The sequence below is a fragment of the Marmota monax genome, unplaced genomic scaffold (assembly GCF_021218885.2).
Source record: "Marmota monax isolate L192 unplaced genomic scaffold, Marmota_monax_Labrador192_F-V1.1 WCK01_AAM20220418_F8-fsc00191, whole genome shotgun sequence".
In the NCBI taxonomy this organism is placed as follows: Eukaryota; Metazoa; Chordata; class Mammalia; order Rodentia; family Sciuridae; genus Marmota; species Marmota monax.
This window is the reverse complement of record NW_026693537.1, coordinates 1,124,972-1,151,382: the sequence shown is the minus strand read 5'-3', so window position 1 is coordinate 1,151,382 and position 26,411 is coordinate 1,124,972. Positions and strand designations below refer to the sequence as shown.

The window sequence follows — 26,411 nt, the reverse complement described above, 5'->3', positions numbered from 1 at the left end:
CCAGCTCCTCCCCACCCATCCCAGACAGACCTCACCCTCTCTTAGCCTCGGGCCCTGGCACTCACCAGATTCTCTCTTGATGAGCCTGGCTGGAAGCCTTGGGGCAGCTGGGATTCTCCGCTTGGCGCTCTGCTCATTCCAGTATTCCCGCCAGTGCCTCAGCTGGGAGTGGATGAAGCGCCACATGAGCCAGGCCTGGGCAGCACACACCAGCAGTAGCATGCAGAGCCTGTGAGGCAGAGAAGCTGGCTTGAGGGTGAGGCTTAGACCAGAGTCCTCAAATGGGGAGACAAGGCCTGGACTGTACGGCTTCCATGGCCAGTCCCCTCACATTGCCACTATCATTAGGAAGAGCATGTGCTGTGGTCATTATACTAGCACACTTCAGCAATGTTGAAGTAAGAGAGACGGGAAGGAGGTGGTTATGCATCAAGCTCCACAATCACACTACTCTCATGCCTGGGGGGAGCCTCATATCCATAGCACAGAGTAAGGCTAATATAAACTCCACAGATATGGGTAGAATTCAAATGACTGAATTATGATATACCTGAAATAATTCTGAGAGTGGCTTCTCATCCAGCATGTCACTTAAAAGAGCAGCAACCTTGGACAGTCACACCTTCCAAGGCCTGTGTACTCATGGTAGCATATGGCTTCTGGTTGTTTCCCTTGACCACCGGCCAACCTCTGGATGATAGAGGTTTAAAGAGTCCTCACATGGTTGTAAGGATCAACTGAAAGACCAGACGTAAAACCTCTTGTGCATCACAAAGTGTTGCACAAAGGTAAGAGGATTTGTATTTGGATTGAGATCCTGACTGCAGTCTGAGCAAACCAGAGCCAGGAAGTAAAGAAGGTTTTGAGGGAAGCAGAAGGCTGGCATCTCCTCTCCCCTCAGGCCTGATGTTCAGAGATTTCCAGCTAAACCTCAGCATTTGGGAGACTCAAAGGTCTGCTGCCTCTTGACCTTCTGCAGGAGTTGTGCCAAGTTCAGAAGGTTCCCAGCAGCTCTCAGGGAGCCCTGATTCATTACCTTGGGCTTCTGCCCAACTCACCTGCAAAGCAAGGTGTTGAAGTTCCCTTTCTCAGGATCAAATGCCTGGTTTTCCATGCGAGCCAGTCCAAAGCCAATGGCCAGTACAGCGAGGGTGAGAATGAAGAGGCGTGTGACCCCAAACACAGCAGCCCAGGCATTAAACCTACTCACAGAGGCAGAAAACAGATGTTAATCTTTACGGCTCTTGAAAGAACCTTCACTCAGACCCTGAGTGGGAAGAGGACTCAAAGAGGGCCTAGTAAGGTACTTGAGAGGTATCTTCAATAAGATGCTCCCCCACTACCAAAAAACCTTAGGTGCAACCTGCAGACAAGTAAGCACGTAAACCCAGGATAAGAGCCTCTACCCGCTCAGGTCTCAGAGGAGGCCCATGTTCCTAAGGCCTCTGAGTGGGCCAGTCCCTGGCAGCTCTACTTACAGTTTCTCATTGTTTTCGTCTGCGAAGTAGAAGAGTCGTGCCATGTGGAAGAGGAACTCAGTGGAGTACTGCAAAAGCAGCAAGATCAGGCCCAGGCGGCTCAGGCTGCAGACAACAGATGAGCTTTACCCTCCCCACAAGCAGAAACCATGGCCCCATCTTGTCCTAGGCTGTCCCATGTGCCTGGACACTGTTTTCTACTCTACTTGCTGGGCGGGCCCTGATTCATCCTTTAAGATTCAGGTTAGCTATTGCACTTTTAAGAGTTTTTCCCAAAGCCTAACCTCCCTCGGCTCTTCCCTGCCCTATCTGGGTCAGGTGCCCTTGTCTGTTCCCACCATGGACCTGACATAGGCTCTTCATAGCACTCACTCATCATCCTGCTAGAACCAAGCACATAAAAGGTGCTCAGAACAAGTGTGCAGAGGTTGGAAACATGAAGGATTCCTGCTATGTGATGTCATTACCCAGTCCTTCAGGCTGAGAGTGGGGAAGCAGGAGGCACTCTTCCTGTGTGGTGCTCCGCACAAAACCACTGGGGAGATGGTGCAGAGTGGTTTCCTTAGACCCATGCTACATGTGACCCATGAGCATCCAATACCAGGCAGAGCTGGCACACACAGCTTGCACCCCTCCAAGGCCCATCCAGGAAGTGACTTGGCTCTAGGCCTCTCTGGGAGACCAGAGGTTGAGCAATGCTACCCTCTTGGACTCTTATTAACCCAACCCAGTCATTCTCACAGGATGCCTGCTGTGAGAACCCAGGAGACAGGGGCTCGCAGACCTCCAGGCACTAGCAAAAGTTACACATAGCAAGCACTCAAATGACAGCCTAGAGGAAGTATAGGGAGCTCAACCCTATGTGGATAAAGCTCAGGTAAAGTCCAAATTATAAATGAAATGACCTTTTCATCCTACATAAAACAGACCCTCAAGATCAAACTCTAGGGCTAGGATGTGGCTCAGTGGTAGAACGCTTGCCTAGCATGTGTGAGGTTCTAGGTTCGATCCTCAGAACTGCATATAAATAAATAAAGATAAAGGTCCATCAACAACTAAAAAAAAAAAAAAAAAGAAAGAAAAGAAAAGATCAAACACTATAGCAACTCTGTACTTCCAGAACAATCAAGCAGTAAACTACTCTCCATGACATTATAAACCAAAGAGAAGGGAATCCTAGGGTCATGGGCTCAAGCAGCACTTGGATACTGAGGTGGAAGCCCAGCTTTAGGCTACCTTTAACCTGCAAAGCCATGGTTCAAGGGCCAGCATCTGTCAAAGTCTTCTCTGGTTTTCTTCAGGTTGAGGCTATCACTCTTTGACTTCCCATGGCTGGTGAAACAGACTTTATTATAGTGCTCATCACAGTAAATTGTCCTTACAGTAAATTGTCTATATCTCTCCTACCAGATAGAGAATGAACCACTGAAGATCAAACAACATTCCATTATCCTTCTCTGTGTCCCCATGTCTTAGCATGGTATCTGGTACATAGAGGGCATCTAATCAATGCCTTCTAATTGAATGATTGTGAATAGCAGGGACATAAGAAGGAAAGGAACTCTGGTGGCTCAAGGTCTCACTCACTTTAAGAGGTATGCTCCAGCTATGTGGATCAGGTACAGGCAAATGTACTGGAGCTGGCGGGGAATCTCCTCCTGGAAACAAGAGCAGCAGACAGTAAACTTGTCCCTTCCCTACCTGAGGATGCAGGGAATGCAGGGAAAGCGTGAGGGCCAGGTCCCCCTAACCCCTCCAGGACTGGGTGGCTTTAACTCATAGTACATGTCACACTAGAGTCCGTCGTGCTGGGCTGCTGCAAAGTTCAAGGGTGAGGCAGCAGCTTCGGGTCTCGTGTTAGAGGACAAGGCGTGGACTGAGGAGTAGAACATGGGGACTGGGGAAGTGGGCTTTTGGAATTAATTCAGACTGAAACAATTTTTTTAAAAAGCTGTGGGAGTGGCAAACATCTCTCCAGGATCTTGACATTAGATTTTGCCCAAAGCCACACTCCTGGAAGAGGCAGGCAAGAGACTGACACTGGTGGCCGCTCATGAGGTTCCAAAAGGCACTGCCACAGAGGCTGAGTCAGCATTTACCTCAAGCACCAAACATCCCATCACCAGCCCACACCCTGTGCTCTGGAGGAAGGGAAGGGAGGCAGACAAAGGGAACACAGGAGGGGAGTGGAGAATGAAGGAACTCCCTGGGGCGGCAGGAAAAGCACATACTCACCTTCCGTACCTTCTGGAAGTAAAGCTCGGGAAGTGCATGCAACCAGTAGGCCAGCTGGCACAGGTAGAAAAACTTCACCTGGAAGCTGGAAAATAGGGAGGGGTCTCAAAGAGGGTACAGCATCACATTCTGCTGGTGCTTGCCAAGCATGCAGGTCCAGGAGCTGGGGGCAAGGCCTGCCACCACTACATCCACAGTGGCCATGCCATATACAAGACCATCTAAAGGGACATGTAAAGTCCATGGAAGAAAAAAGCAGTATCACAAGTATACAAAGGAGGAGGAGTTCTTCAGCCTCCAGAAGGGAAAGCTGAGGAAGGCGCTGATTCCAGGGCACTTTGGATGGACATGGTGACCATAGAACACAATGAACAATGGCTGGATTCAAGGAGCAAAGGAAGATCTAGCTCAGCTCTACATCCTTTGCTATTGTTGCTCTGAAAGGTCATAGGAGAGGCAAAAAGTGGCCTCCTGGAAACTAGAGATGGGCCTGAGACATGGCAGCACCAGAGAGGCATGGGATGCTGCCTCTGACAGAGCTCATCAGCCACAGAGGATGGACAGGAAGATGTGCTGTGAATGGCACAAAGCCAAAAGACTCTGTGGGGAGTTCTACTTTGTATCTGTCAGTTTAGGTGCCTCTGTGGGAAGAGCCAGTGCAGGTGACATTCCATTTGGGGATTCTCTGGGAGGAAACAGCCATACACAGGCCTACTGCCCACAACATTATGCCTCAATAGGCTCAGGACATGATCTGGTCCTCATGCCAGTTGGCCCTGTAATGTTCTGGCCACACTGTGGGATGAGAAGCCAGGGGACCACTTGCTCCTCCCTGGGGACCAGGCACAAGAATACTCACGAGAGGTACACATGCGGGTAGTCTTCCCAGAGGCTTCTTGGGTTTGTTAAGTATCCTTCCTGTGGTGGGTGAGAAGAGAGCACTTAGAGATGTGAACATGGGACCCACTGGGGTCCTGTCACTGGTCCAGGGGTCATGGCTGCACCCAACCCCCACGTGCTGAAAAGAGTAAGGAATAGGAAATGTGAAGACATAGAATGCCTATACCTGGGACCCACTGGCTCTCTTCCACCAGTGAAAGCCATGATCTAGTGGGAAGTGCCATGTTCAGGGTCTGGACACCTGGGTCTGAATGTGGACCTGACATGTACATGTCTCTGCCAAACAAGTTCATTTGTTCCCATAAGCTGTAAAATGAGGTTATGAATACCATCTCAGCAGAGTTATTGTTGGAAATCAACCTGATAGTTCTTGGACAATGTCTAGTACCATGCCTGGCCTGTAGGCACTCAGAAAATGCTTACAGAATGAATAAGCAAACGAACTAGAATCAGCTTCCACTGGAAAACTGAAAGCTGAGACTGACTTTTCAGATTACCATAAACAAGAAGAACAGCAGGGCCCTGCAAACCTCACTATGCATCAGGACTCTGACCCCCATCTTATGTTGCATCATGATTGCCACGTGTCTCCAACACTCTAGTGAAGTTCCATCACACTAGAGCATTTTCTTGCTCTCCTTTATGTCCCTAACAAGTAGCCCACACCCTATACACAGAGGGGGAAGTAACCTGAAAACATTCCCATCACACAACATCTAGAAATGGAATATAACAAATATGCTTTTAATAGCAAAGCAGAGCTCACAAGAAGATAAGGGAAACCCCACCCCCACTTCCAGGACCCAAAGAAACAGGGAACTAGAAGCCAGAGCAGTAAGTGACCTGTAGCAGCCCAGAAGGCACAGTCTTAGGACCAGGGTTGTAGTGCCCATACAGAAGACAGTGCCTTGGGAGGTGGAACCCAAGATGCAAGTATGAAATGAGGACCCTTGAAGGGCTACAATCTCAGAGAAAACAGTAGTCTAGAAAGTGTTGCTGATCCAAAAAAAAAAAAAAAGTCTGCTTAGTCAGGCCAAGGACGAAAACAAAAATATTTGCCCCAAATACCCACAATGTCAGGTTTGCTCTCGCCTGGGTCTGGAGTTCAAACCACCTCGGTGATTCAGGAACCACCAGGCTGATAAATCAGTACTAACAGCATGTTGTAGTCCAGTGATACCCTGAGGACATACTATCACCTAAGGATACATGGGATTCCCACAGATAAACCCTTGAAATGTAAAAGATGAGCTTATAATCCAAGATTGTAAAACATAGGAGGAAAAAGTCCACCTTCAGCAAGAATCAACTGACACAGAGTCTAATAACAATATGTTAGTTGAATAAATGAATGACGGATGCTTTAAACAATTTCTTCGGGGGAAAAAAAAATGAGGTCTCTTGTTTGTTACTCAGAGAAGTTTAGATTAGTATGACCTCTTGAAGAGAGAAGGAAATGGAATAGAGAAAAGATCTGAAATGAGATGGTTTTTCAGTAGCACAGCTAAAAATCTAAGCTAGGCCACCAATTTCCTGGTTCTAGAACTCCAAGAAGGTTACTTCAGTAATCAGAAAATCAGTTAAGCTGGTAGCTGTATGGTTTAGACATGGTATCCCCCAAAAGCTCATATATGAGACAATGCAAAGTTCAGAGGAGAAATGACTGGGTTATTTCCTTAACCTAATCAGTGATTAACTTAGTGTTAACTGGAGGCAAGTGGGGTGTGGCTGGAGGAAGTGGTTCATTGGGGATGTGGCTATGAGGTATGTATTTGTAGCTGGCAAGTGGAGACCTCTCTCTCTGTTTTCTGATCATCATGTGAGATGTTTCCCTTTGCCACACTCTTCTGCCATGATGTTCTGTCTCACCTTAAGCCCCAAAGAATGGAGCTTACTGTCTTATGTATGGAGACTTCTGAAACTGTGAGCCCTGAATAAACCTTTTTTCTTCTACAAGTGTGCTGGTGGAATCTTTTAGTCACAGTGGTGAAAAAGCTGTCTACAACGGTGGATTTGATGAGAAGACTGAGAACCTTGACTGTTTCCTCCAAAGGTAAGAGCAGGGGTTTTACAATGCTCAGGGGGATGAGAAGGTCAACTGGTTTAGTGAGAAGCACTCTAGTCTACTGTCTGTTGGATCTGAGATTGTATTTCCAACTGAGGCCTGATCCACCCTCGATCACTAACTGCCCTCTGGCCTATCATTTTGGGTACAATCCACACGGCCCCAGTGCCATAACTTGGGACCCCATGAGCACAATGACCTGATAGACCCAATCAGATGCACATCCCAATGTAGTCACAATAACTTACAATGGAAGGAAAAGTCTCACTCAAACCCTATGGCCCCAATTACAATCTCTTCTCACACCTCCACCCCACTCCCTTGGTCACACACAGAGGCAGGAAGCTGTGGACATCAGGGTGGTGGCAGTGAGCTCTTTCACACACCCACATTGCTGCTACCCATTCGCCTCCCCTTTTTGCCATTAACACATCAGATCTGACCTCAGGCACAGTGACACCTGGTCTTCCACACTCTCTTGCTTCCTTCCAGGGAAATCAGAGGGGTGAGAACAACCCTTCCTAGAGGAAGCAGCAATGCACTTCACAGGAAAAATGGTACTTCTGGGACTGAGGTGGAAGAGGCGCTTCTGCCAAAAAAAAAAAAAAAAAAAAAAAAATATGGGCCAAGAAAAGCAGCCCTGTGAGAATGCCGCAGCCTGCAGGGTCTTGTGACTTGCAAATGGGAACCCCCTCTGCTTGGCCTCTTCACTTAAGAGACAAAGAGGTCAGAATCTGGAAGCCAACACGCCAAGAAAACTCTCCAGAAAAATGCTGCCTTCTTGCGAATGTCCAGTCCACTGGGACTGGAGGAGGATGGGCGGAGGGAGGAAAGCTGAGAGAGCCAGAGGAAAAATGACTCACTGCTCTGAGAACAGCCTTTTCCAGACCTCTGTCCAGGCAGCTGTCTGAGGGAGAGCTGGGCTGGGCCACCTCTGAGCTTAGACATGCCAAGACACCTGAGTTCCTGGGGGCCAGAGAGGCACAGCAAGCACCTGTAACTCCTTCCGAACCCCATCCGCCCAAGGCCTCTGCAGATGGTTTGGGGGAGTTCTTGAAATCCTTTGTTCTCTTGTGACTCTGCACATCAACTCATAAGCTAAGCAAGGCCTCAGCGTGCTGGAGCGATTCCTTCTGCTTCCACAACAGCCTTCCTTTCTGGGGAATGATCAGAAAGAACCACAAAAACAGCAGAAGCCAGACATAACCCAGCCAGTTGCTAGAATCAGGCGTTCCCTATATTATTTGTTCATCAGGAACAACCATGTGCTACAAATCTGCTCCAAGGTGACTAGTCTATTAGTAGCAACCAGTTCTGACAGTAATTCCCCTCCACCAGATTCTCACTGACCAGTGGGTTTTAGGTTTTAAAATATGAAAGTCAGACATACCAAAGAAGTCAGGCAAATGCTCACCCACCCTGCATTCTCCAGTGGAGTTTTATTATGTTTTTTTTTTCTTCCTCTTTTTCCCTGAACAATGAATGATATATCAAAGATAAATTGAAAGTCAAAGATTGATGTTCTTATTTGGTTGGTCCAGCCATACTCCCATCACTCTGACTGCACATATACTAGAAAAATGCCTAAATCAAACACCAAATAAAACTGGTATTTTTGGTAAGAGGGATTTGGGATATATTTTTCCTTTTTTTTTTTTTTTAACTTTTTTGTATTACTTTAAAAATATGAAAAATAAAAATAAAAAAAAATAAAATAAAAATATGATCGTCTATGATGTTTATGAAAATCATCAATTCATTACATAAAAAATTGTTGAAGGCTAGAGAAATAAGATCATGTGCAGCCTAGTCATTCCTCACAGCCAATATTTAATGAGCACTTAGTATACGTCAGGCACTCTATAAAGGGTATAGCATAAGCATGGTGCCTGCTAGCAAATAGCTCAGGGTCCAGTGTGAGGCAGGCACAGAGAACTACACATGAACCAGAACACCAGTAATGGGTGCAATGCATAAAATGCAAATGAGGTAACACTTAGGTGGAGACTGGATAGCAAGAAGGAGATGGACATGTGATGCCTGTGGAAGTAGCACTTGAGCAGAGGAACCACTAGTACAAAGTCTAGGAAACAGAAATGGCCAGAACAGTAAGAGGAACAAAGGTGGATACAGCAGGGCTGTGTCCCCTCAGATCAGACCAGTTAGGCCAGCAAGGCCCATATGACATGAGTGAGGGGGGAAAAAAGCCAATTTTACTTCAGCTATGAGAAGAGCTTTTAAGCAGGGTAAATGCATGATTTTACCTGGGTTTTTTACAGATCCATCTGGTAGAGCAGTTAATGGATTGGGGCAGGGGGGGCACAGAGTGGACACAGCCTCCCTCTGGAAGGAGGACATTCAGTGTGCAGGTGAGAAATAACAGGCACTCAGGATTTACAACCTCGATACTGCTGACATCTGGGTCAGAAAACTCTTGGCTGTGGGATTTGTCCTCTGCAGTGAAGGGTATTTGGTAGCATTCCCGAGCTCCACCCACTGTGTGCCAGCAACCTGTTGCCAGGTGTCCCCAGAGGGACAAATTCCTAGACCACTGGGCTAGGAGTAGCTATACAGGTAGAAAGCAACAGACAGAATCTCAGTGCGTTCTGGGGCACAGAGCTGTTGGACCCACTGATGAGCTGACTGGAAAATGAAAGAAAGAGAAGAATCATGAAAAATTTGCATCATAAGAGAAAACTCTGAGTTTAAAAAAACTAGCGTTTTTTTTACTCCTTTTATAGAATTCCTCTTGCTCCTCCATCACTTTCCTCCCACGCAGATAATGAGGCAAGGAGTCTAGCGGTGTTACTAAGAGGTAGGATCACCAGAACTCTGTATGTTTCCCTGGTCTCTATGTCCTACTGAACGTGCTGAGTGGGGAACTGCTCTCACCACCCAACATAAAAGACTGTTTGGAATTTCCCCAAGAAAAGCCCTCCATGCTTCCAAACTAATTTCCATCATCCTTTTCTAGTCTGTAAAGGACTGAGAAGCAAGGCAACAGTTGAGTGCTTCACACGCTAAAAAGGGTATTGTAACTTCGCTCTGGCCTCCAAATCTGGCCCCCATGTGTCACAGCTAGGGTGGAATGTCTGGGGGTGAGGCTGAAAGGGTAAAGTGGGTCACAGATGAGGCAATATTTCCCATGAAAGATCAGTTGAGTTACATGTCCTTGGGTATCCTGAGGCCATTCTACCTCAAAGCAGCTAAGGTCTCCACAGGCTGGCATGAACTCACTGGGGGTGGGGAGAGGCCTGAAACTCCAGTTTCAGGACAAGGGAAGGGTATATGCAAGGTAAGTCCACCAGAGGAGAATGACATGGACTTCAGCTCAAGAGAATAATAGTCTTAGGTCCCTCATTTAAAATTCCTAGTGTACTGCTTAGAAAAACCACTTTACAATGAAATAATAATAGGAATAAAAGCAATATACAAAAGGACATGTTAACTCTTGCTTTAGGAATATTAAGTCCATATTCAGCTCTGGGCCCATCCCTGTCACAGAAGGCACAGAGGAGGAATGTGTGGGAGGCAGGAAAGGAAATCACAAAGAGGTCATAGGGTCGATGAATTTTCTACGCCCAAGGTCGGGATTTCTCATGGGACCAGGTTATAGACAGGAGGGATTCCAGGGAAGAGTAGGTGTTAATTAAAAACTTCCTAGCATGACAGGCAGGGTCTTGTTATAGTGAACCTCAAAGGACTATCCACATTCCTTTATAAGAAGAAATTCTTCTGTATCAAAGATGGCTTGAAATAAATCCTATTGTAGAAAGGGGAGGAATAAATCATTTGGTCCTGTAGGCAAGTGTGGGAAAGGGCACTATGTAGACAGGGCAATGCTGGCCTTGTGTATGGGAGGCCAATGCAGCAAAGCAGAAAGTAAGCTGGATTTGGAGCTGGACTTCCAAGGCCAAGCCATCCTTGGAAACACATAGCTACAGATAATCTGCAATATCTGAGCTTGAGATTCTTCAGTCTATAACACAGGTACTGGAATGGACATGAAATCGACCTTATGGAATTGGCCTGGTGAAACTATATAGTGCTGTGTAGGTACATGCTATAAAGTGGCATCTATGTCATTTAGCCTCTCATGAAATACTATGTGAGTGCAAAGAGTTTTAGTTCTAAGAAAGTTACGCCTTACTCTTCTTCTCTGCAAGCCCTTTGTGGTCATTTATCAGCAATACAAGAGACAGAGCTGCCTCTCACCCATCAGCAGTCCCGAGGGCTACTCACCGTCAACACCACGTAGAAGCACCACACCACTGAGCTGAGATGAAAGACGACCAGCTGTCCAGATTCATTGAACTTGCTGTGTTTGACTTTGGAGAGATGAAGCCGTTTGCTGATTTTCTAAAGGATAAAGAAAACCCCACATATCAATAAACAAGAGCATTCATATCTGACAGATTTCAAACTCATTTCCTCCCCATGAAAGGATTAAACATTGTTGGAAGTCTGAGCCCTACTATAAACCAAGTTATTAGTGCAAGCCTACTGCATACATACAGTGCTTAGCTTAAGGCAAACGTTTTGAAAAAACAGCAAGACTCACATCTTTTCCTTATACATAAAGAAAACAGCCCTTAATCATGTCACGTACAACAGACCCATAAGGACAGTCTTGTCATATTTCAGACAGTTTCTCCTGTGTAATAAATACTGCTGTCCCATGTGCTGATTAATGAAGGATGTTGAGGACAAACTGTGGTAAGGGAAGTCCATCAATAGGATCAGCCAGGGGATACAAATTAGGAGGTGCACGGATTCAAAACTGTAGTTTCCTCCAAGGCAAGGTCCTCTACCACAAGGCATCTCCCCAGCTCCTGATCTCAGAATCCAGACATTGCACTTACATCTAAAATGTATTCTTGAACCACAGCGTGCAAGATGATGGTGATGAAGATGTAGAACAAGATTGTTACCAGGTCCTTCGGGCCGTAGTGGTAGTGCACCGTCTCACTGTCTGTGGGGGTAAGAAAAGCTCCATCAGCATCCCCAGGATGAGGAAAGCTCTGTGGCCCCAAAGTGAAGACATGAGAAGCAGGATGTGCCATCAGACACTGTTTGCTGTAGCACTAGACTTAGAAGAATGTTTCTGCCCCAGCATCCTATCCAACCTCTGGACTTGGCCCTTGTAAAGCACAAATCAGGGAGGGCTAAGTGTATCACCATATTTTGATGACTGTATGTCTCCTAAGTCTGGGCAGGAGAGTACAGTGGTTAGGAGCCAGGGGTTGAAGACAACCAATTTCCACAGTTGGCTCCATCACAAACTGGTTGTGTGTCTTTTTTAAGTAACTAACCTTTCTGTGCCTTCATTTCCTCCCCTGTAAAATGGGACTATAGTTACACTCCATCAGGGCAGCACAGCATGGGTTAAGAGTGTGAACTCAGAAGCTTGACTGCCTGAGTTTGTATCACAGCTCTGTCTTTTGCAACCCATGTGACCTCTATGTGTAACATTTAAATGCTTCAGTTTCCTCATCAATAAAGTGAGGATGACAAATACAGGGTTATTTTGAGAAATAGATGAATTTATTAGTATAAAGTGCTTACAACAGTGTCTAACACGTAGTAAGTGCTATATGAGTATTTGTTACTGTTGGGCTACTATGAGGATTAAATGAGATAATCTGTATGCCAGATGCTTATTACAATACTTATAACTTACAGCAAGCCTGCAACAAATAGGGATTTATTAGATAATGGTAATAAATTAGATGGAATCCCAGACATAGAAGTCTTGTAAAACTCTGCCACTGCAGCCTTCTCCACAGACAGAGGCTGGCTCCAGTGAGCAGGCGGCAAGGCTGCAGGAGCCTGGGGAATGCCTGTCGGGATCTTGCAGCTCTGTAACCAGCATGCTCTGGGCAGACACTCAGGCTTCCTCTCCAGCTGTGCTGTGTTGCCCTGAGTCATACACATGAGTCATTGCTTTGTTGGAATGCATTTACCAGAGGTAGACCAGGGTCTGGCTGGCCAGAGGATGAAGTAAAGTCAAACTGGATCACTGTGAGAGTCACCCTTAACCTCAACACCGTGGACTAGGAGAATGTGACAATGGGTGGTGTCAAGGACAGAGAGAACATGAACTTTGAAATCAGACAAACTTTCCTTTTCGCTTTTCCTCCTCTTTTCCACAAAGATCTACTCTGTGAGAGGTCATGGGCTAACCTGTGAAATAGGGAGATAAAAGATGCTGCCTGCCAGGCAGGGGCACAATGGCATGTGCCTGTAATCCCAGTAACTGGAGGATGAGTCAGGAGGATCACAGGTTAGAGGTCAGCCTGGGCAACTTTGCAATACTTGGTTTCAAAATAAAACAAATAAATAAAAAGGGCTGGGATTAGAGCACCTGTGGGTTCAAACCTCAGTACTATGGAACAAAAAAAAAGACACTGTCCTTGGTAACCAATTGCACAGTCCAGCAAGGAGACTGACAAACATACAATTACACTACAGAAAGGCACATGCTGCCAAATGGCAAACGCAGAGGGCCACACCAAGAAGGATGGGCTCTAGCTGGGGTGGAAGTGCAGGGGTCCCTGGTCAGTGAATGGGATACATGGAAATCCAAGAATAGGCAGATAGTGGTGTGGGCATCCTAGGCAGAGAAATCAGCATCTGCCAAGGGTGCAGGGAAGGGTACTGGGGCAGCAGGAAGGGAGTTAGGGCAAACAAGGAAACTGTCGTGAATGGCCTGTGTGCTACTGATATCCTGAAGACAAAGAGAAGATATCCAAAAATTCAAATTAGACAGGAAAACAATGAGACTTGGGTTTTGGAAAATTTACTCAGCAGCCTGAACAGTGGCACATCTGGAGATGAGAATTCCTGGAGGTGAGGGCACCTGGAGGTGAAGACACCTGGAGGTGAGGGCACCTGTCAGGAACCTGCCCTGTGATCCAGGAAGGGAATCTTGGGGGCTGAATTAAGGCAGGAGGAGAGAACAGGAAGGTGGAGGAAGGGTGTTGATGGTGAAGAACAAATGAGACATGGTGGCAGATGGGAACCAGGCACCGAGGACTAAGAAGACACAGGAGGTGAGGGAGAAGAGATGCACGTGTGACTCGGCCTCCTGTCTCTGTTCCACCATCTGTGAGGCTGGGATTGCATTTTCCCTGTCTTCCTCATAAGGGAGGATCAAAGGAGACAAACTTGATTGCAGCATATTTTGAAACTATAAAATAACTAAACACACTCAATGTTTCACCATCAAGACCAAATGGGATTTTACTGAATCAAACAAGTATAGCCTAAAATTTGTGAAATAACACCCATGGGGGCTTCAGGTTGTTTGTTCTAAAGCTTCCTAAGGGTCACCTGCCTTTCTTTACTCCAAACACTATAGTTCCAAACAGAAGTGGTCACAGCCTTAAATCCTTCTTGAAAGAATGAATATACAGAGCCTGGGGAGCAGCTCTGCAGTGGAACCCTAGCCTGGCATGTGCAAGGCCCTCAGCACCACAAAAAAAGAAAGGTAGGTAGGTAGGTAAATACACTCTTGTGTCCTTCACTGTTGAGCTGCATGCATATATGCTTATCACAAACCATGTGCAGGGCTCTGGACCGAGTTGGGAAGAGAGTAGTAGGTAGGTGGGCAGAGCCCCAGCCCTCTTGGAGCTTAGCACTTGGTATGGTTTGGATGTGAGGTGTACCCAAAAGCTTACATGTGAGACAATGCAAGAAGTTTCAGAGAAGAAATGATTGGGTTGTAAGAGTCTTAACCCAATCAGTGAATTAATCCCCTGTTAAGGATTAACTAAGTGGTAACTGAAGTACTAGGATATGGCTGAAGGAGGTGGGAATTGGGCATGGCTTTGGTGTCTATATTTGTATTTGGCAAGTGGAGACCTCTCTCTCTCTGCTTTCTGATCGCTGTGTGAGCTGGTTCCCTCTGCCACATTCTTCTGCCATGATGTTCTGCCTCACTTGGAGGAGCCCCAAGGAATGGAGCCCACCTTCTAAGGACCAAGACCTCTGAAACTGTGAGCCCTCAAATAAACTTTTCCTCCTTTAAAATTGTTCTGGTCAGATCTTCTAGTCATAGCAGCGAAAAAGCTAACTAAAACAGCACTATATACCAAATCCTCATATACTTAAAAACCATACATGTATATAGCATAATTTGGTCAATTTCATTCCTCCCTTTTCCAGTCCCTCCTCCCTATCACCTTCCTCGACTCCACTGATCTCCCTTCTATTGTCATGGGATTCACACTTCCAATTGTATACCTAAAAAGCACCAATTAAAAAAAAAAAAACTATAAATGAATAGAAGGAAGATCAGTAGGTAGAGGAAGGGGAACAGCAAGAAGGAGGGAAATAAGAAGGAAAGAGGAAGTAATAAGACCTGATTTCGAGTGAATTATATTCTATGCATGTATTCTATACTCTCTCCATTTCTCTTTGGAACGATAGTGTTTGGAGCAAAGAAAGGCAGGTGACCCTCAGGAAGCTTTAGACAAATACCTGAAGCCCCCATGGGTGTTATTTCACAAATTTTAGGCTGTACTTGTTTGACTCAATAAAATCCCATTTTGCCTAATAATGATGGTCTTGATGGTGAAATAGTGTGTTTAGTTATTTTATAGTTTCAAAATATGCTGCCATTAAGTTTGTCTCCTTTGATCCTCCTTTATGAGGAAGACAGGAAAAATGCAATCCCAGTTCAAAATGAACCCCAAAATTACGTACAACTATAATATATTAATAAAAACATTTTTAAAAAGTGGCTAAAGAAATTCAGCTCAGCAACAACAACAACAAAAACCAACTCAATTTGAAAAATGGGCAAAGAACTTGAATTGACATTTTTCCAAAGAAGACATATGAATGGCTAACAAGTACATAAAAGGATGCTTAACATCGCTGACCATTATGGAAATGCATATAAAAATCACCTCAGACCTACTAGAGTGGCTATCATAAAAAAAGTATTGGTGAGGATGTGGAGAAATTAGAACACTTGTGCTTGTTGGTGGGAATGTAAAATGATGTTGTCACTACAGAAAAGAGAACAGTAGTTCCTCAAAAAATTAAAAATAGAACTACTATATGATCTGGAAATCATACTTTGAACATAAACTCAAAAGAACTGAAAGCAAGAGCTTAATGAAGTATTTGTATATCCTCACACACAGCACTGCTATCAACAGAAAGAAGCTGGAAGCAGCTCAAGTGTCTATCAATAGATGAATGGGCAGACGAATGTGGCGTACAAATAACACTAGAATGTTATTCAGCCTCAGAATGGAAAGAAATTCTGTCACAAGCTCCAATATGGGATGAAACTTGAGGATATCATGCTAAGTGAAACAAGTTAGTCACAAAAAGACTAATATTACAATTCCACTGGTAGGAGGTTCCCAGAGTAGTCAAATTCATGGAGAAGTGTTGATGGGTGCAGGGGCTGAGGAGGGAATGAGGAGTCACTGTTTGATGAATAAGAGAGTTTCCATTTTCCAAGACGAACCCAGCTTTGGAGATTCATTTCACAACAATGTGAGTGTACTTAACATCACTGAACTGCACACTTAAAAATGGCAAAGATGGTAAAATTTATGTGTATTTTACCACAGTTTTAAAAACACAAGCGAAAACTAGCAACAGGTGTGATAAGTGCTCTGAAGTGAACCCAAGGCTGGGTTGGGGGAGGCTGGGGGCCTGCAGAGGTTAGGAATCACAAAGGGCCACTTATAGATCACACTACGATCGATGCATGGATTGTGTCATAAAGTTAATGAAAAGTTCCTGGAGGATTTCAGTTCCTCATTTACAAAGATCCCCCTCCTGCCATATGAAGCCTGAGTTAGTGGCAAGGGTGGAAGTGGGCAGCAGTCAGGGGCAAGGGCAAGAATTCCTGGAGATGGGGAGACAGAAGGGGTGTCTTGCCCTAGGAGGGTGGCAGAACTATAGAGACAAATTCGTTGGATAGATCTGGGTGACAAAATCAAAAGGACCAGCAGATGGCCTGGCTTCAGGGAATGATTCTCAACTTCCTTCTGGAATTTTAACTGTATTCGGTACCCTCAATTTTTGATCTCAGAGTTCTTCAGAATGCATTATCTTCTTTGATACTCATTAACCATCTCATGAGATGGACAAAGAAAGTGGATGAGGACACTGCTACATCGATGTTCATAGCAGCACAATTCACAATAGCTAGACTGTGGAACCAACCTAGATGCCCTTCAATGGATGAATGGATAAAAAAAATGTGGCATTTATACACAATGGAGTATTACTCTGCATTAAAAAATGACAAAATCATAGAATTTACAGGGAAATGGATGGCATTAGAGCAGATTATGCTAAGTGAAGTTAGCCAATCCCTAAAAAACAAATGCCAAATGTCTTCTTTGATATAAGGAGAGTAACTAAGATCAGAGTAGGGACGAAGAGCATGAGAAGAAGATTAACATTAAACAGGGATGAGAGGTGGGAGGGAAAGGGAGAGAGAAGGGAAAGTGCATGGAAATGGAAGGAGACCCTCAGGGTTATACAAAATTACATACAAGAGGAAGTGAGGGGAAGGGGAAAAATAATATAAGGGGGACAAACGAATGTCAGTAGAGGGGGCAGAGAGAGAAGAGGGGAGGGGAGGGGAGGGGAGGGGAGGGGGGATAGTAGAGGATAGGAAAGGCAGCAGAATACAACAGACACTAGTATGGCAATATGTAAATCAATGGATGTGTAACTGATGTGATTCTGCAATCTGTATATGGGGTAAAAATGGGAGCTCATAACCCACTTGAATCAAATTGTGAAATATGATATATCAAGAACTATGTAATGTTTTGAACAGCCAACAATAAAAAATTAAAAAAAAAAAAAAAGAAAGTGGATGAGGTAACAGAGTTCAGAAAATTCAGAGACTTAAGGATATGGTTCATTTAGTACCTCTTGGTTTCCAGTGCTTCAGCCCAGCCTCCAAAGGCCATATCAAGGTCAACAGAACCCTTGAACCTCCTCCAGGGCTTCATTGCTGCTAATACGCTGCTCCTTTGAACTCATTCTCCTATACTCATAACAAACAGTGTCAGACCCAAATTCTCAAAAGCAATGCTCTGACTCATACAAATCACCTCAACTGCTTTCTGACTTACTATCTTCCTATTTTTGATCAGAGTAGCAAAGGAAATTGGTTGGACTCCTTCTGCTTTCTAGAGAACAATAGGCATTGGAACTTCCTTTAAACAAAGTGATAACTAATGATTTAAACTTTTATTATAAAAGGTTTTGGTTGTTCACCAATCCTTATAAAATGGCTCTCATTACTCAGATAAGATTACCTGGTACTTACAAATTACACTGTCTACAGAGTCTCATAAAGAATGGCAATGGTTTGGCAGTAACCTTTCATCATTTTTTAGAAAAGTAGTTTTGGCATGTCTCTGGGCTATCAGACCAGAAAGGGATCTAACTGATGATGAGCCACAGAAAAATGCCTACAGGGGTCAGGTGGGTGGGTAACATACGGGCAAAGTGGTCCAGTTGTCATTCAATGTGGAGACCCATTGTAGGAAGCAGGCAATATCCTTCACTTCCATACAGAAATATGCTTTTAACTATTCTTCTTTAAATGTATCATCTTCTTGGTATATCTTTTACATCTCCACTCTGAGAGAGAAACAAGTATTTTTTAAAAATCTACTTTCTTTTAAACCTTTCTAAGAGAAACACACAGCTAAAATTGAGATAAATGGCAAATGACAGGTAGCCTCAGTGTCAGAGACACAACAGAGATCAGTGGTGACTGCGGAAAACTCTTGCATGTGTGTCCATGGGGGTGAGGGAACTGGTGGGGAAGCTGCTTCTCAGCCATTATGGCTGAGAGACAGATATAGCCCAGTGTGGGCAGATTCCTGATATTTCAAAAGCAAAGAGAGATCTTTACAAGAATCATCTGATTTTAAAATGTTGGTGACTGACTAAAAAATTTTAAAAAACAATATATGAGCCAACACTAAATTGGCTAAAGAAAACACATATGCAGGCCAGCTCTGACCATAGGCCACAAATCTGTGGACAGCCTAAATGACCCAACACCTTTCCAACAGCAATATTCTATAAGTCTTCTATCTACATATCCCCTGGAATATATCAATATGCACTAGTGTAGAATTAATTAGCTTTGAAAGAGAAAACCTTCAGTAGTGATCTTGCCCTGTAGATGGGCCATCCCATGACCCATCAAAAATGACACTTGCTCTGCTTGTCATTGACCACAGATTAAAAGAGATCTAAACAGTCAGCAAACCTTGGCTGTTTTAATGACCTCTATGACCTCTCTGACCCTGTTTTGTTTCCTAAAACAAATAGGAACTTTCCTATATTCCTTACTTCACCTGTAAGCAGTGTCTCCTGCCTCTCTTCACGTTTCCCACCCTGTCTGAACACTGCTGTGCAGTCTCTGACCTCCTCCTCCTCACTTGGGCTGCTGCCCATGTGTTGCTGCAGTCCCATCTGCTTTTCAAAACTCATTAGAGTCTCCGCAGCTGACAACAAGCTTTCTTCCTTTGTCTGAAGAACTGGTTACTTAAAGAGCATCACAGTATTCCCTGGGCCCTTCTTTCTCTCCCAGTTTGTTTTCTAATCCCTGTAAATCTGATGTGTAAAATAACTCTGTTCACATTATTTCAAATCTTTTATACTATATATAAATCCAGAACTTAGATATGAAAAAATTCACCATAAGCAAAATTGAGAGGTTTGGGGTGCAGCTCAGAGATATAGCACTTGCTTAGCATACCCAAAGCCCTGAGTTTGATTCCCAGCACATACACAAAAATAAAAAAGGCAAATGATCACCCAGGGAAAATATTTACAATTCAGATCAGAACTAAAAGGCTAATCTTGCTAATATGTAAAAAGGTCCTAGAATAAGGATAAAAAGATAAAAAATCAGCAGGTAAAAAGTAGACAAAAGATATGAACAGAAAATTCAGAGAGAAAGGAAACACAAATGGCTCTTACCCACTGAAAAACATGCTCAGCCTTACATAGAAGAGAAATGCAAATACCTGAGATACCATTTCACACCTATCAGATTGGCAAAAACCCAAAGCTTGCAAATACACTCTTGCTGAGACTGTGGGGAAGCATCTTACACACGGCTGTTAAGGGAATGCAAAATAGTACTACCTCTTTGGAGAGTAATTTGGCAATTTCTGTTGAGATTAGAAATGTATCAACCCTCAAAGCAGCAATTTCACTTCTGGAAACACATCCTAGAGCTCATACTTGCCACAATAAAAATGACACACGCACAAGGTGATGCACTACAGAATTATTTTTAACAGTAAACTAATAAAAGCAATCCAGGTTGTCTTCATCTAGAAGAAACTAGTAAATAAGATTCAGATATACAGGTTGGGCATTCTAATCTGATAATCCAACATCCAAAATCTTTTGAGCACCAACGACATGTAGTACAAATAGAAAACTGCACAACCAAATTTATGTGACAGATTGCAGTCAAAATGCAAGCACACTAAAAATACTGTATAAAGTTACCTTCAGGCTAGGTGAATAAGGAATATATGAAACATAAATGAATTTGTGTTCACACATGGGTCCCATGCCAAGATCTCTCTTCACAAATATGCAAATATTCCAAAAATCCCCAAATAGCTGAAACCCAAAACACTTCTTAAGCATTTAGGGTGAGGCATATTTAACCTGTAATGTACCACAGCTACTCAAAGTGTGGCCACAGCATCAGAATCATCTGTGAGCTTAGAAATGCACATTCTTGGGGCCCAATCCCAGTTTCTGACCAACCAAACTCAGAGTAAAGGGCCCAGGAATTCATTTTTAAAAATACCTTCAAGTGATTCTGACCCAACTAAAATTAAAGAATAACTCTATTAACAAAAAGAACCAGAGAGAAATGAAATGAAGAACAGGTAAAACTAACCAGGGGACTGAGAATGGAGACTCCCCTGGGAGGCAGTATTTGCTGGAAGGGGCATGAGAAAGCTTCACTTTGGTCTAGACCATGACCACATGGGTGTGGACATATGTGAAAATGCAGCATGCTGTACTCCTACAAATACATGCATGTCACTGAGTCACATATCGATACAAAATGATATCTAAGATATATTATTTAGTGGAAAAAAAGCAATGTACAGAAGAGAACGTATTGTATTCCACCCTTCATATAAGAAAAGAGAAGCTGGGCAGGCGGCCCACCCATGTAATCCCAGAGATGCTGGATGCTGAGGCAGGAGGACCACAAGTTAGAAGTCAGCCTCAGCAACTTAGGGAGGCCCTAAGAACTTAGCAAGACCCTGTGTTAAAATTAAAAATTTTAAAAGAGCTGGGGATGGAGCTCAGGGATAAAGCATCCTGGGATCAATCCTTAGTATTCCCCATGCCCCTCCAAAAAGAAAAAAGAAAAAAAAAAAGAAAAAGTGGAAAATAAAAAATATGTACTTTCAGTTGCACAAAGCAGTACTTGAAGGCAGATAAGAATTCCTGGAAGGATTTGAGCAGTGATTGCTCATACGGCCAGGATGGGAACAATACTAAGGTCTCTCTGACTCTAGACAACAGGAATAAAACCTCTTCTAGACAACAGAAATAAAACAAACTACCCTTTCTTCACAAAGCTATAAAAATAAAATAGACAACTGACTTAAAACCTGTAAAGTTCTGTACAAATAAACGAAACCATTATGACCATTTCCACAGAAAGAATCGGAAGATGAAGGAACAGAACAGTCACTGTACAATAACCAGGGGGGAAAAAACCTATCTGGGTACTCATGTAGAATAAATAATACAAAGGACAGTTGTAAGCCATTTATTGGCCAAGCACTACACTGAGCATGTCTGGTGACTGACATCATTTACTCCTCACAGTAATCCTTCATATTATCCCTGTTTACTGACATGGCAGCTGTGGCTCAGAGACAAGCAGAACTGTGCCTGTAGGATCTGAAGCTTGTAGGGTGGGGCCAGGACCACCAATGCTAAGAGCCACACCCACTGTCTGCCTGCCAGGCCTCTCTGCTTCCTGATACCCCTTCAAATCACACAGTAGGTACATTCATTGAGCCTTGAAGGCCTGTCACACTCCCCAAGGTGTCAGCGAAGACAGGGCTTAGACATTCAGGATCACGTGGCCTAAAAGGGCAGCATTCTGACCCCCACTCTGCCTGGCCACTTCCTGTCTGGCCTTCCAACCTGGAAGATAAGGCCACTGGCATTTTAACCACAAGCACCATGTTGGTTCTCAGACATGTACACATACACACACACACACACACACACACACAATGTGTGCTGTTATGACTGAATCATGCCCCACCCCTGTCCATGCCCTACCCCTGTTGAAGTCCTAATCTTCAATGCTGGAATGTAATCTTATTTGGAGGTAGGATCTCTACAGAAATAAGTTAAAATCAGGTGGTTAGGGTGGGTCCTACAATATGAATGGTGTCCTCAGAACATTGAAAGTTTGGACACAGAGACAGATACACAGAAGGATGACAATGTGAAGAGATACAGGGAGAAGACAGCCACCTACAAGCCAAGGAGATCAGAAACTAATTCTCTCTCTCTCTCACACACACACACACACACACACAGCCCAGAAAATGAAAGATCTAGGTGGAAGATTTTCAGTTACCATTTTTACTCATATTGTGGTTTAGAATCTATTTTCTCCAATTTTATACTACCATAGGAAGATAAGAATACAATGATGATGGGAAAAGATGAGAGAATGGGGTTAAAGTGAATTTGGTAAGAAAAGCCCTAAAATTCTGCATTATTTTCTGGAGGCACCATTTCTTTGTATAGGGATATAGCCTTCCCTGTGGGATTCAGGCAAAAAATACAACAAGAATTTCTAGGTGCCAGGCACAGACCACAGACCCACAACAGTTTACAAATCTGTGGCTTCATACGACACTCCCCAGACATGTCACATGCATTCAATAGGCTGCCAAATGCAAAGAATGCTTAAAAAAACAAACTCACTGAGAGCCATCCAGGAAAAATAACCTCTCAAGGATTACACGCAGCAGCAGCAACAACAACAAAAAATCTAAAATTTAGGCATTTTATTACTTGTATAAAAATAACAATTTCAAGAGACCTGTTGTTAAGCTGAGGACAAAAATTATTACAAGAACACGTGCTTAGGGAAAAAAAATCCTGGCTAAAAAGAAGAAAAGATCTGATCAGAAGAAATGGGGCAATGACAATCAAGAGAGATGTGAGGTGGAGTCTGGGCCAGAGGGTGCACTGTGGGAGAGCGAAAGGAGAAAGAAAAGGCAGTGCCCAGGCAGGCGTGGAGCTGGCTAACCAACAGCCATAGCACCTTGGGGGGTTCTGCTCACTTAAGACTTTAGAAGCTCCACCCTCAGTGGGATAAATTTTCTAGGATGTGATGGGAAACGGGATAAAATCAAGTCTAGGCTGGAAGGGGACCCCTCCAGGTTGCATGGATGTGTTCCGTTTGTGACAATCCATCAAGCAGACTGCTTATTTGTCCACTTTTCTGCACAATAGTTACACCTAGTAAATTTTAATTAGTGGAAAAAAAATCAAGTCCAGGCTAGCTGTGTTAGGTAGAGGCTTCCTACAGCCAGGCACGGTAGTGACTCTAGTTTATTTTTTCCCTAATCATACAGACAGAACCTTGAGGCCAGAGATGATCTTGGTGGTTGTTTGGCACAACAGGATGAGGACAGAGCCAGGTCTGTCTCATTGGTGGGCATCCCCTTATGCCCAATACCCAGCCTTGCTAAAGTTTCCCTGGATTCTGGTGCTGCATAGCCTATGGGCAGCCCAGCCCCTCCTCTGCCCTTACTAGTACATCTTTGGGAACATAATCACCACTGAGCCTCTATTTCCTGGACTATAAAAGTATCAGGCCAGGCTAGATGAGGCTCAAGTCTCAGTTCTAAGGGCCACAGGTTCAGGATGGGTAGCTTCATCTGTAATTCAAGTTCAGTTTCCATCTCCAGAGCCACTGCTGCCCACCTGTCTCTTCTCTTTCTTGTCTCCCATGAGCTCATCTTACACAGAGGGGCCCAGTTTGATATGTGATGCCAATCTTTCAAGTATATGGCACAACACTAATTTCTGCCAGCCAGGAAAGGAAATAAGAAACTGAGTTCTGGACAATGGTCTTTGACTGAATGAGGCCTTAAAACCATCTGTCTGAGTGGTTTATAAGAGCAGTGTGTCTCATCTTAGAAGCAGCTGTGGGAACAATCACCAGGTTATGGTGTGGGAGGTTCCTAAGCTTTTCATCTTTAGCTGCAAAATGCAACAAAACAGATGGAAGTGATAAAACTAACTGGGATCAACAGAGCCAGGGGATAGTTCCTTGTCACCTCTGATCACTGCAAAACAAGCCCTTCCTCGAAGAGATCCCTCCAGCTCAGCCTTTCTGTTCTAGGTGTGCAGCACCAAGCAGGCCCAAGAACATCAAAGCTACCAAAACTCCCTTCCTAAGGAGCTGCAGCTCTAGCTGGAAACCAAATCGACTCAATGTTACTCCCCACCTCTCTCTACCCATTGCCAGAACAAGTATTTATAGAAAAACCAAAACTGGAAGAGGACAGAAAGATGCAAATGAATTACTATATTTGGTGGGTCTCCCCATCTTACTTTTGAGGTTAGAAGCTCAGGATTATTTGAAAACCTAATTGGAGCTTTTCACTCATGTAACCTATAGCCAAATTCTCAAACTTTAATGTTAATCTTGTTAAATGTAGATTCTGCTATAATAGGGCCTGACAGCCTGCATTTCTAACAAGTTTCCAGGTCATGCTGATGGTGCTGGTCTATGGAAAATCTGAGTAGCAGGCACTTAAGAGGACTCCTCGGGCTTCCTATCTTGAGGAAATCCTGGGGTTAAGACAGTGACCATTGCTCTCCATTTGCAGATGAGGGATGGAACTCCAGACATTAATGGTTTGTCCAAGACAACTCAGCATATTAGTGGTACAACCTAAACAATCATGGAAATATAAGCTTGACTCTAATGGGCCTTTACCTGCTCTCTATCACAAGGGAGGCCAGCAAGCCTTGGGTCTGCCTATAGCAAGACTTAAACTCCTATTATTTTCTGACCTTTTATAGTCTATATATAACTTCTTACCATAATACCAAACACTCTGGGGTATTTTAATCAGAAAGAAAGATCAAGAATTTCTAATGGTAAGAACAGAAACCTGACATTTTATTCCTTTCAAGAGCTGTGTAGGGTGTATGGTTGACAGAAAAAATCCATTAAATTTGAATTTCAGATAAACAAAGGATAAATTTCTAGTGTAATTATGTCCCATGCACAACTTAGGACATACTTATACTAAAAATAAAAGTATTTAGTATTTATCTGAAATTTAAATTTAACTGGCAGTGTTAGATTTCTATTTGCTAATTCTGGCAACCCTAACAGGGTGGCAAGTAAAAATAAGAAGAGCAAGGCTCTGGTAAAAAGGAGCAACCCATCCTGCTTCATCACTGTAGACCATCAAGACAACCACAAGGAGCCCCGTGTGGTGATAACTCCACTAGAATGCCAAGCATCATTATAACCATTCTGTGTCTGTCTCTCCCTGGAGCTTAATTTTAATTTGCTGATTATAATGCCACAAAATCCTAAGCTTGTAGCTAGCTGGTGGTATGGGTTGAATTATGTCCCTTCTAAAATTCACCTGATGTCCTAACTCCCAACACTTCACATGGTGACTTTATTTGAAAATGGGGTTTTGCAGATTAATTCTTTAAGATGAGGCCGTAGTGGAGCAGGAAATTTGGACAGAGTCTGACATGTGAAGACTGACATGCTACCACAAGCTGGGAGCTGCCAGAAGCTTGGAGAGAGGCCTGGAACAGGCCCTTCCCCAGCACCTTCAGAGGAGCACGGCCCTGCTGGTCCCTTGATCTCAGACCTCTAGACTCCCTACTCTGAGACAATAAATTTCTGTTGTTGAAGCCACTCAGTTTATCATACTTGCTACATAGCTCTAGGAGACCAAGACTGAGAGCTTGGAAGAACAGAGTAGAGAAAAAGAGGGAGTCACAGCAAAACAAGGCAGTCAAGAAAATGCCTCAAAGTCACTATTGTGTCTCTTTTCCTTAGAACTTGAAAGCCTCAGAAAGGAAGACAGGCATTTACAAACAACAGACCACTTTATATGAAAAGTCTCTCCTCTACTAAAATTCAATTGTAAATGTTGAGTTGAGTGAGTTACACAGGAATTAAAGAAGTCTTAGAAGTCAGAATTTACCCTAGTTAGACAAAAAAGGAGACATTTCCAAGTACTTCCAGCCCTGAAAAAGTTTTGGGGGAGGGTTTTAGAAATCACAGACCTGTTATTGTAAAGTGTTTTTTCCCATGAGAAGTCTGCTTTCCTCCAGTTCTTACAAACCAAACATTACCATATTGGGTTGGTGATTAAGGAGCTCAAAACAGAATTAAGCAGGCTATTCTGATTTCATTGTCTCTCTTGATTATCTTCTTGTCATATTTCGAAGAGCCCCAAATGGCAAGATTTAAACAGATAGACTAACAATACTTCATCTTTTCCTTCTAAAGTAACTGAAACCCCCTTGGTCTAGCATGGATTCTAACATACCTCTACCTAGGCCTCCTGCAAGCCTGGAGGAGGATTCCAGAAGCAGAATCCAATAGTCCCACCCTGGAAAAATGCCCACCCTGGCTGGCTGCAGGCACACTGGCCTGTGTTCAG

At 43.9% G+C, this 26,411-nt stretch overlaps 1 protein-coding gene across 1 annotated transcript in view; it reads right to left on the bottom strand.

Annotated features, from left to right (window-relative positions):
• The window catches only part of Tram2 (translocation associated membrane protein 2), a 78,010-nt gene that overhangs the window by 6,713 nt on the left and 44,886 nt on the right, over positions 1-26,411 (bottom strand). Inside the window, exons 3-10 of the mRNA XM_046458569.1 lie at positions 11,541-11,650; positions 10,921-11,037; positions 4,573-4,631; positions 3,714-3,798; positions 3,066-3,136; positions 1,479-1,583; positions 1,059-1,202; positions 66-229 (exon numbers count right to left, since the gene is read on the bottom strand). Coding sequence (XP_046314525.1) covers positions 66-229; positions 1,059-1,202; positions 1,479-1,583; positions 3,066-3,136; positions 3,714-3,798; positions 4,573-4,631; positions 10,921-11,037; positions 11,541-11,650 — 855 coding nt within the window. The remainder of the gene's footprint in view (positions 1-65; positions 230-1,058; positions 1,203-1,478; positions 1,584-3,065; positions 3,137-3,713; positions 3,799-4,572; positions 4,632-10,920; positions 11,038-11,540; positions 11,651-26,411) is intronic.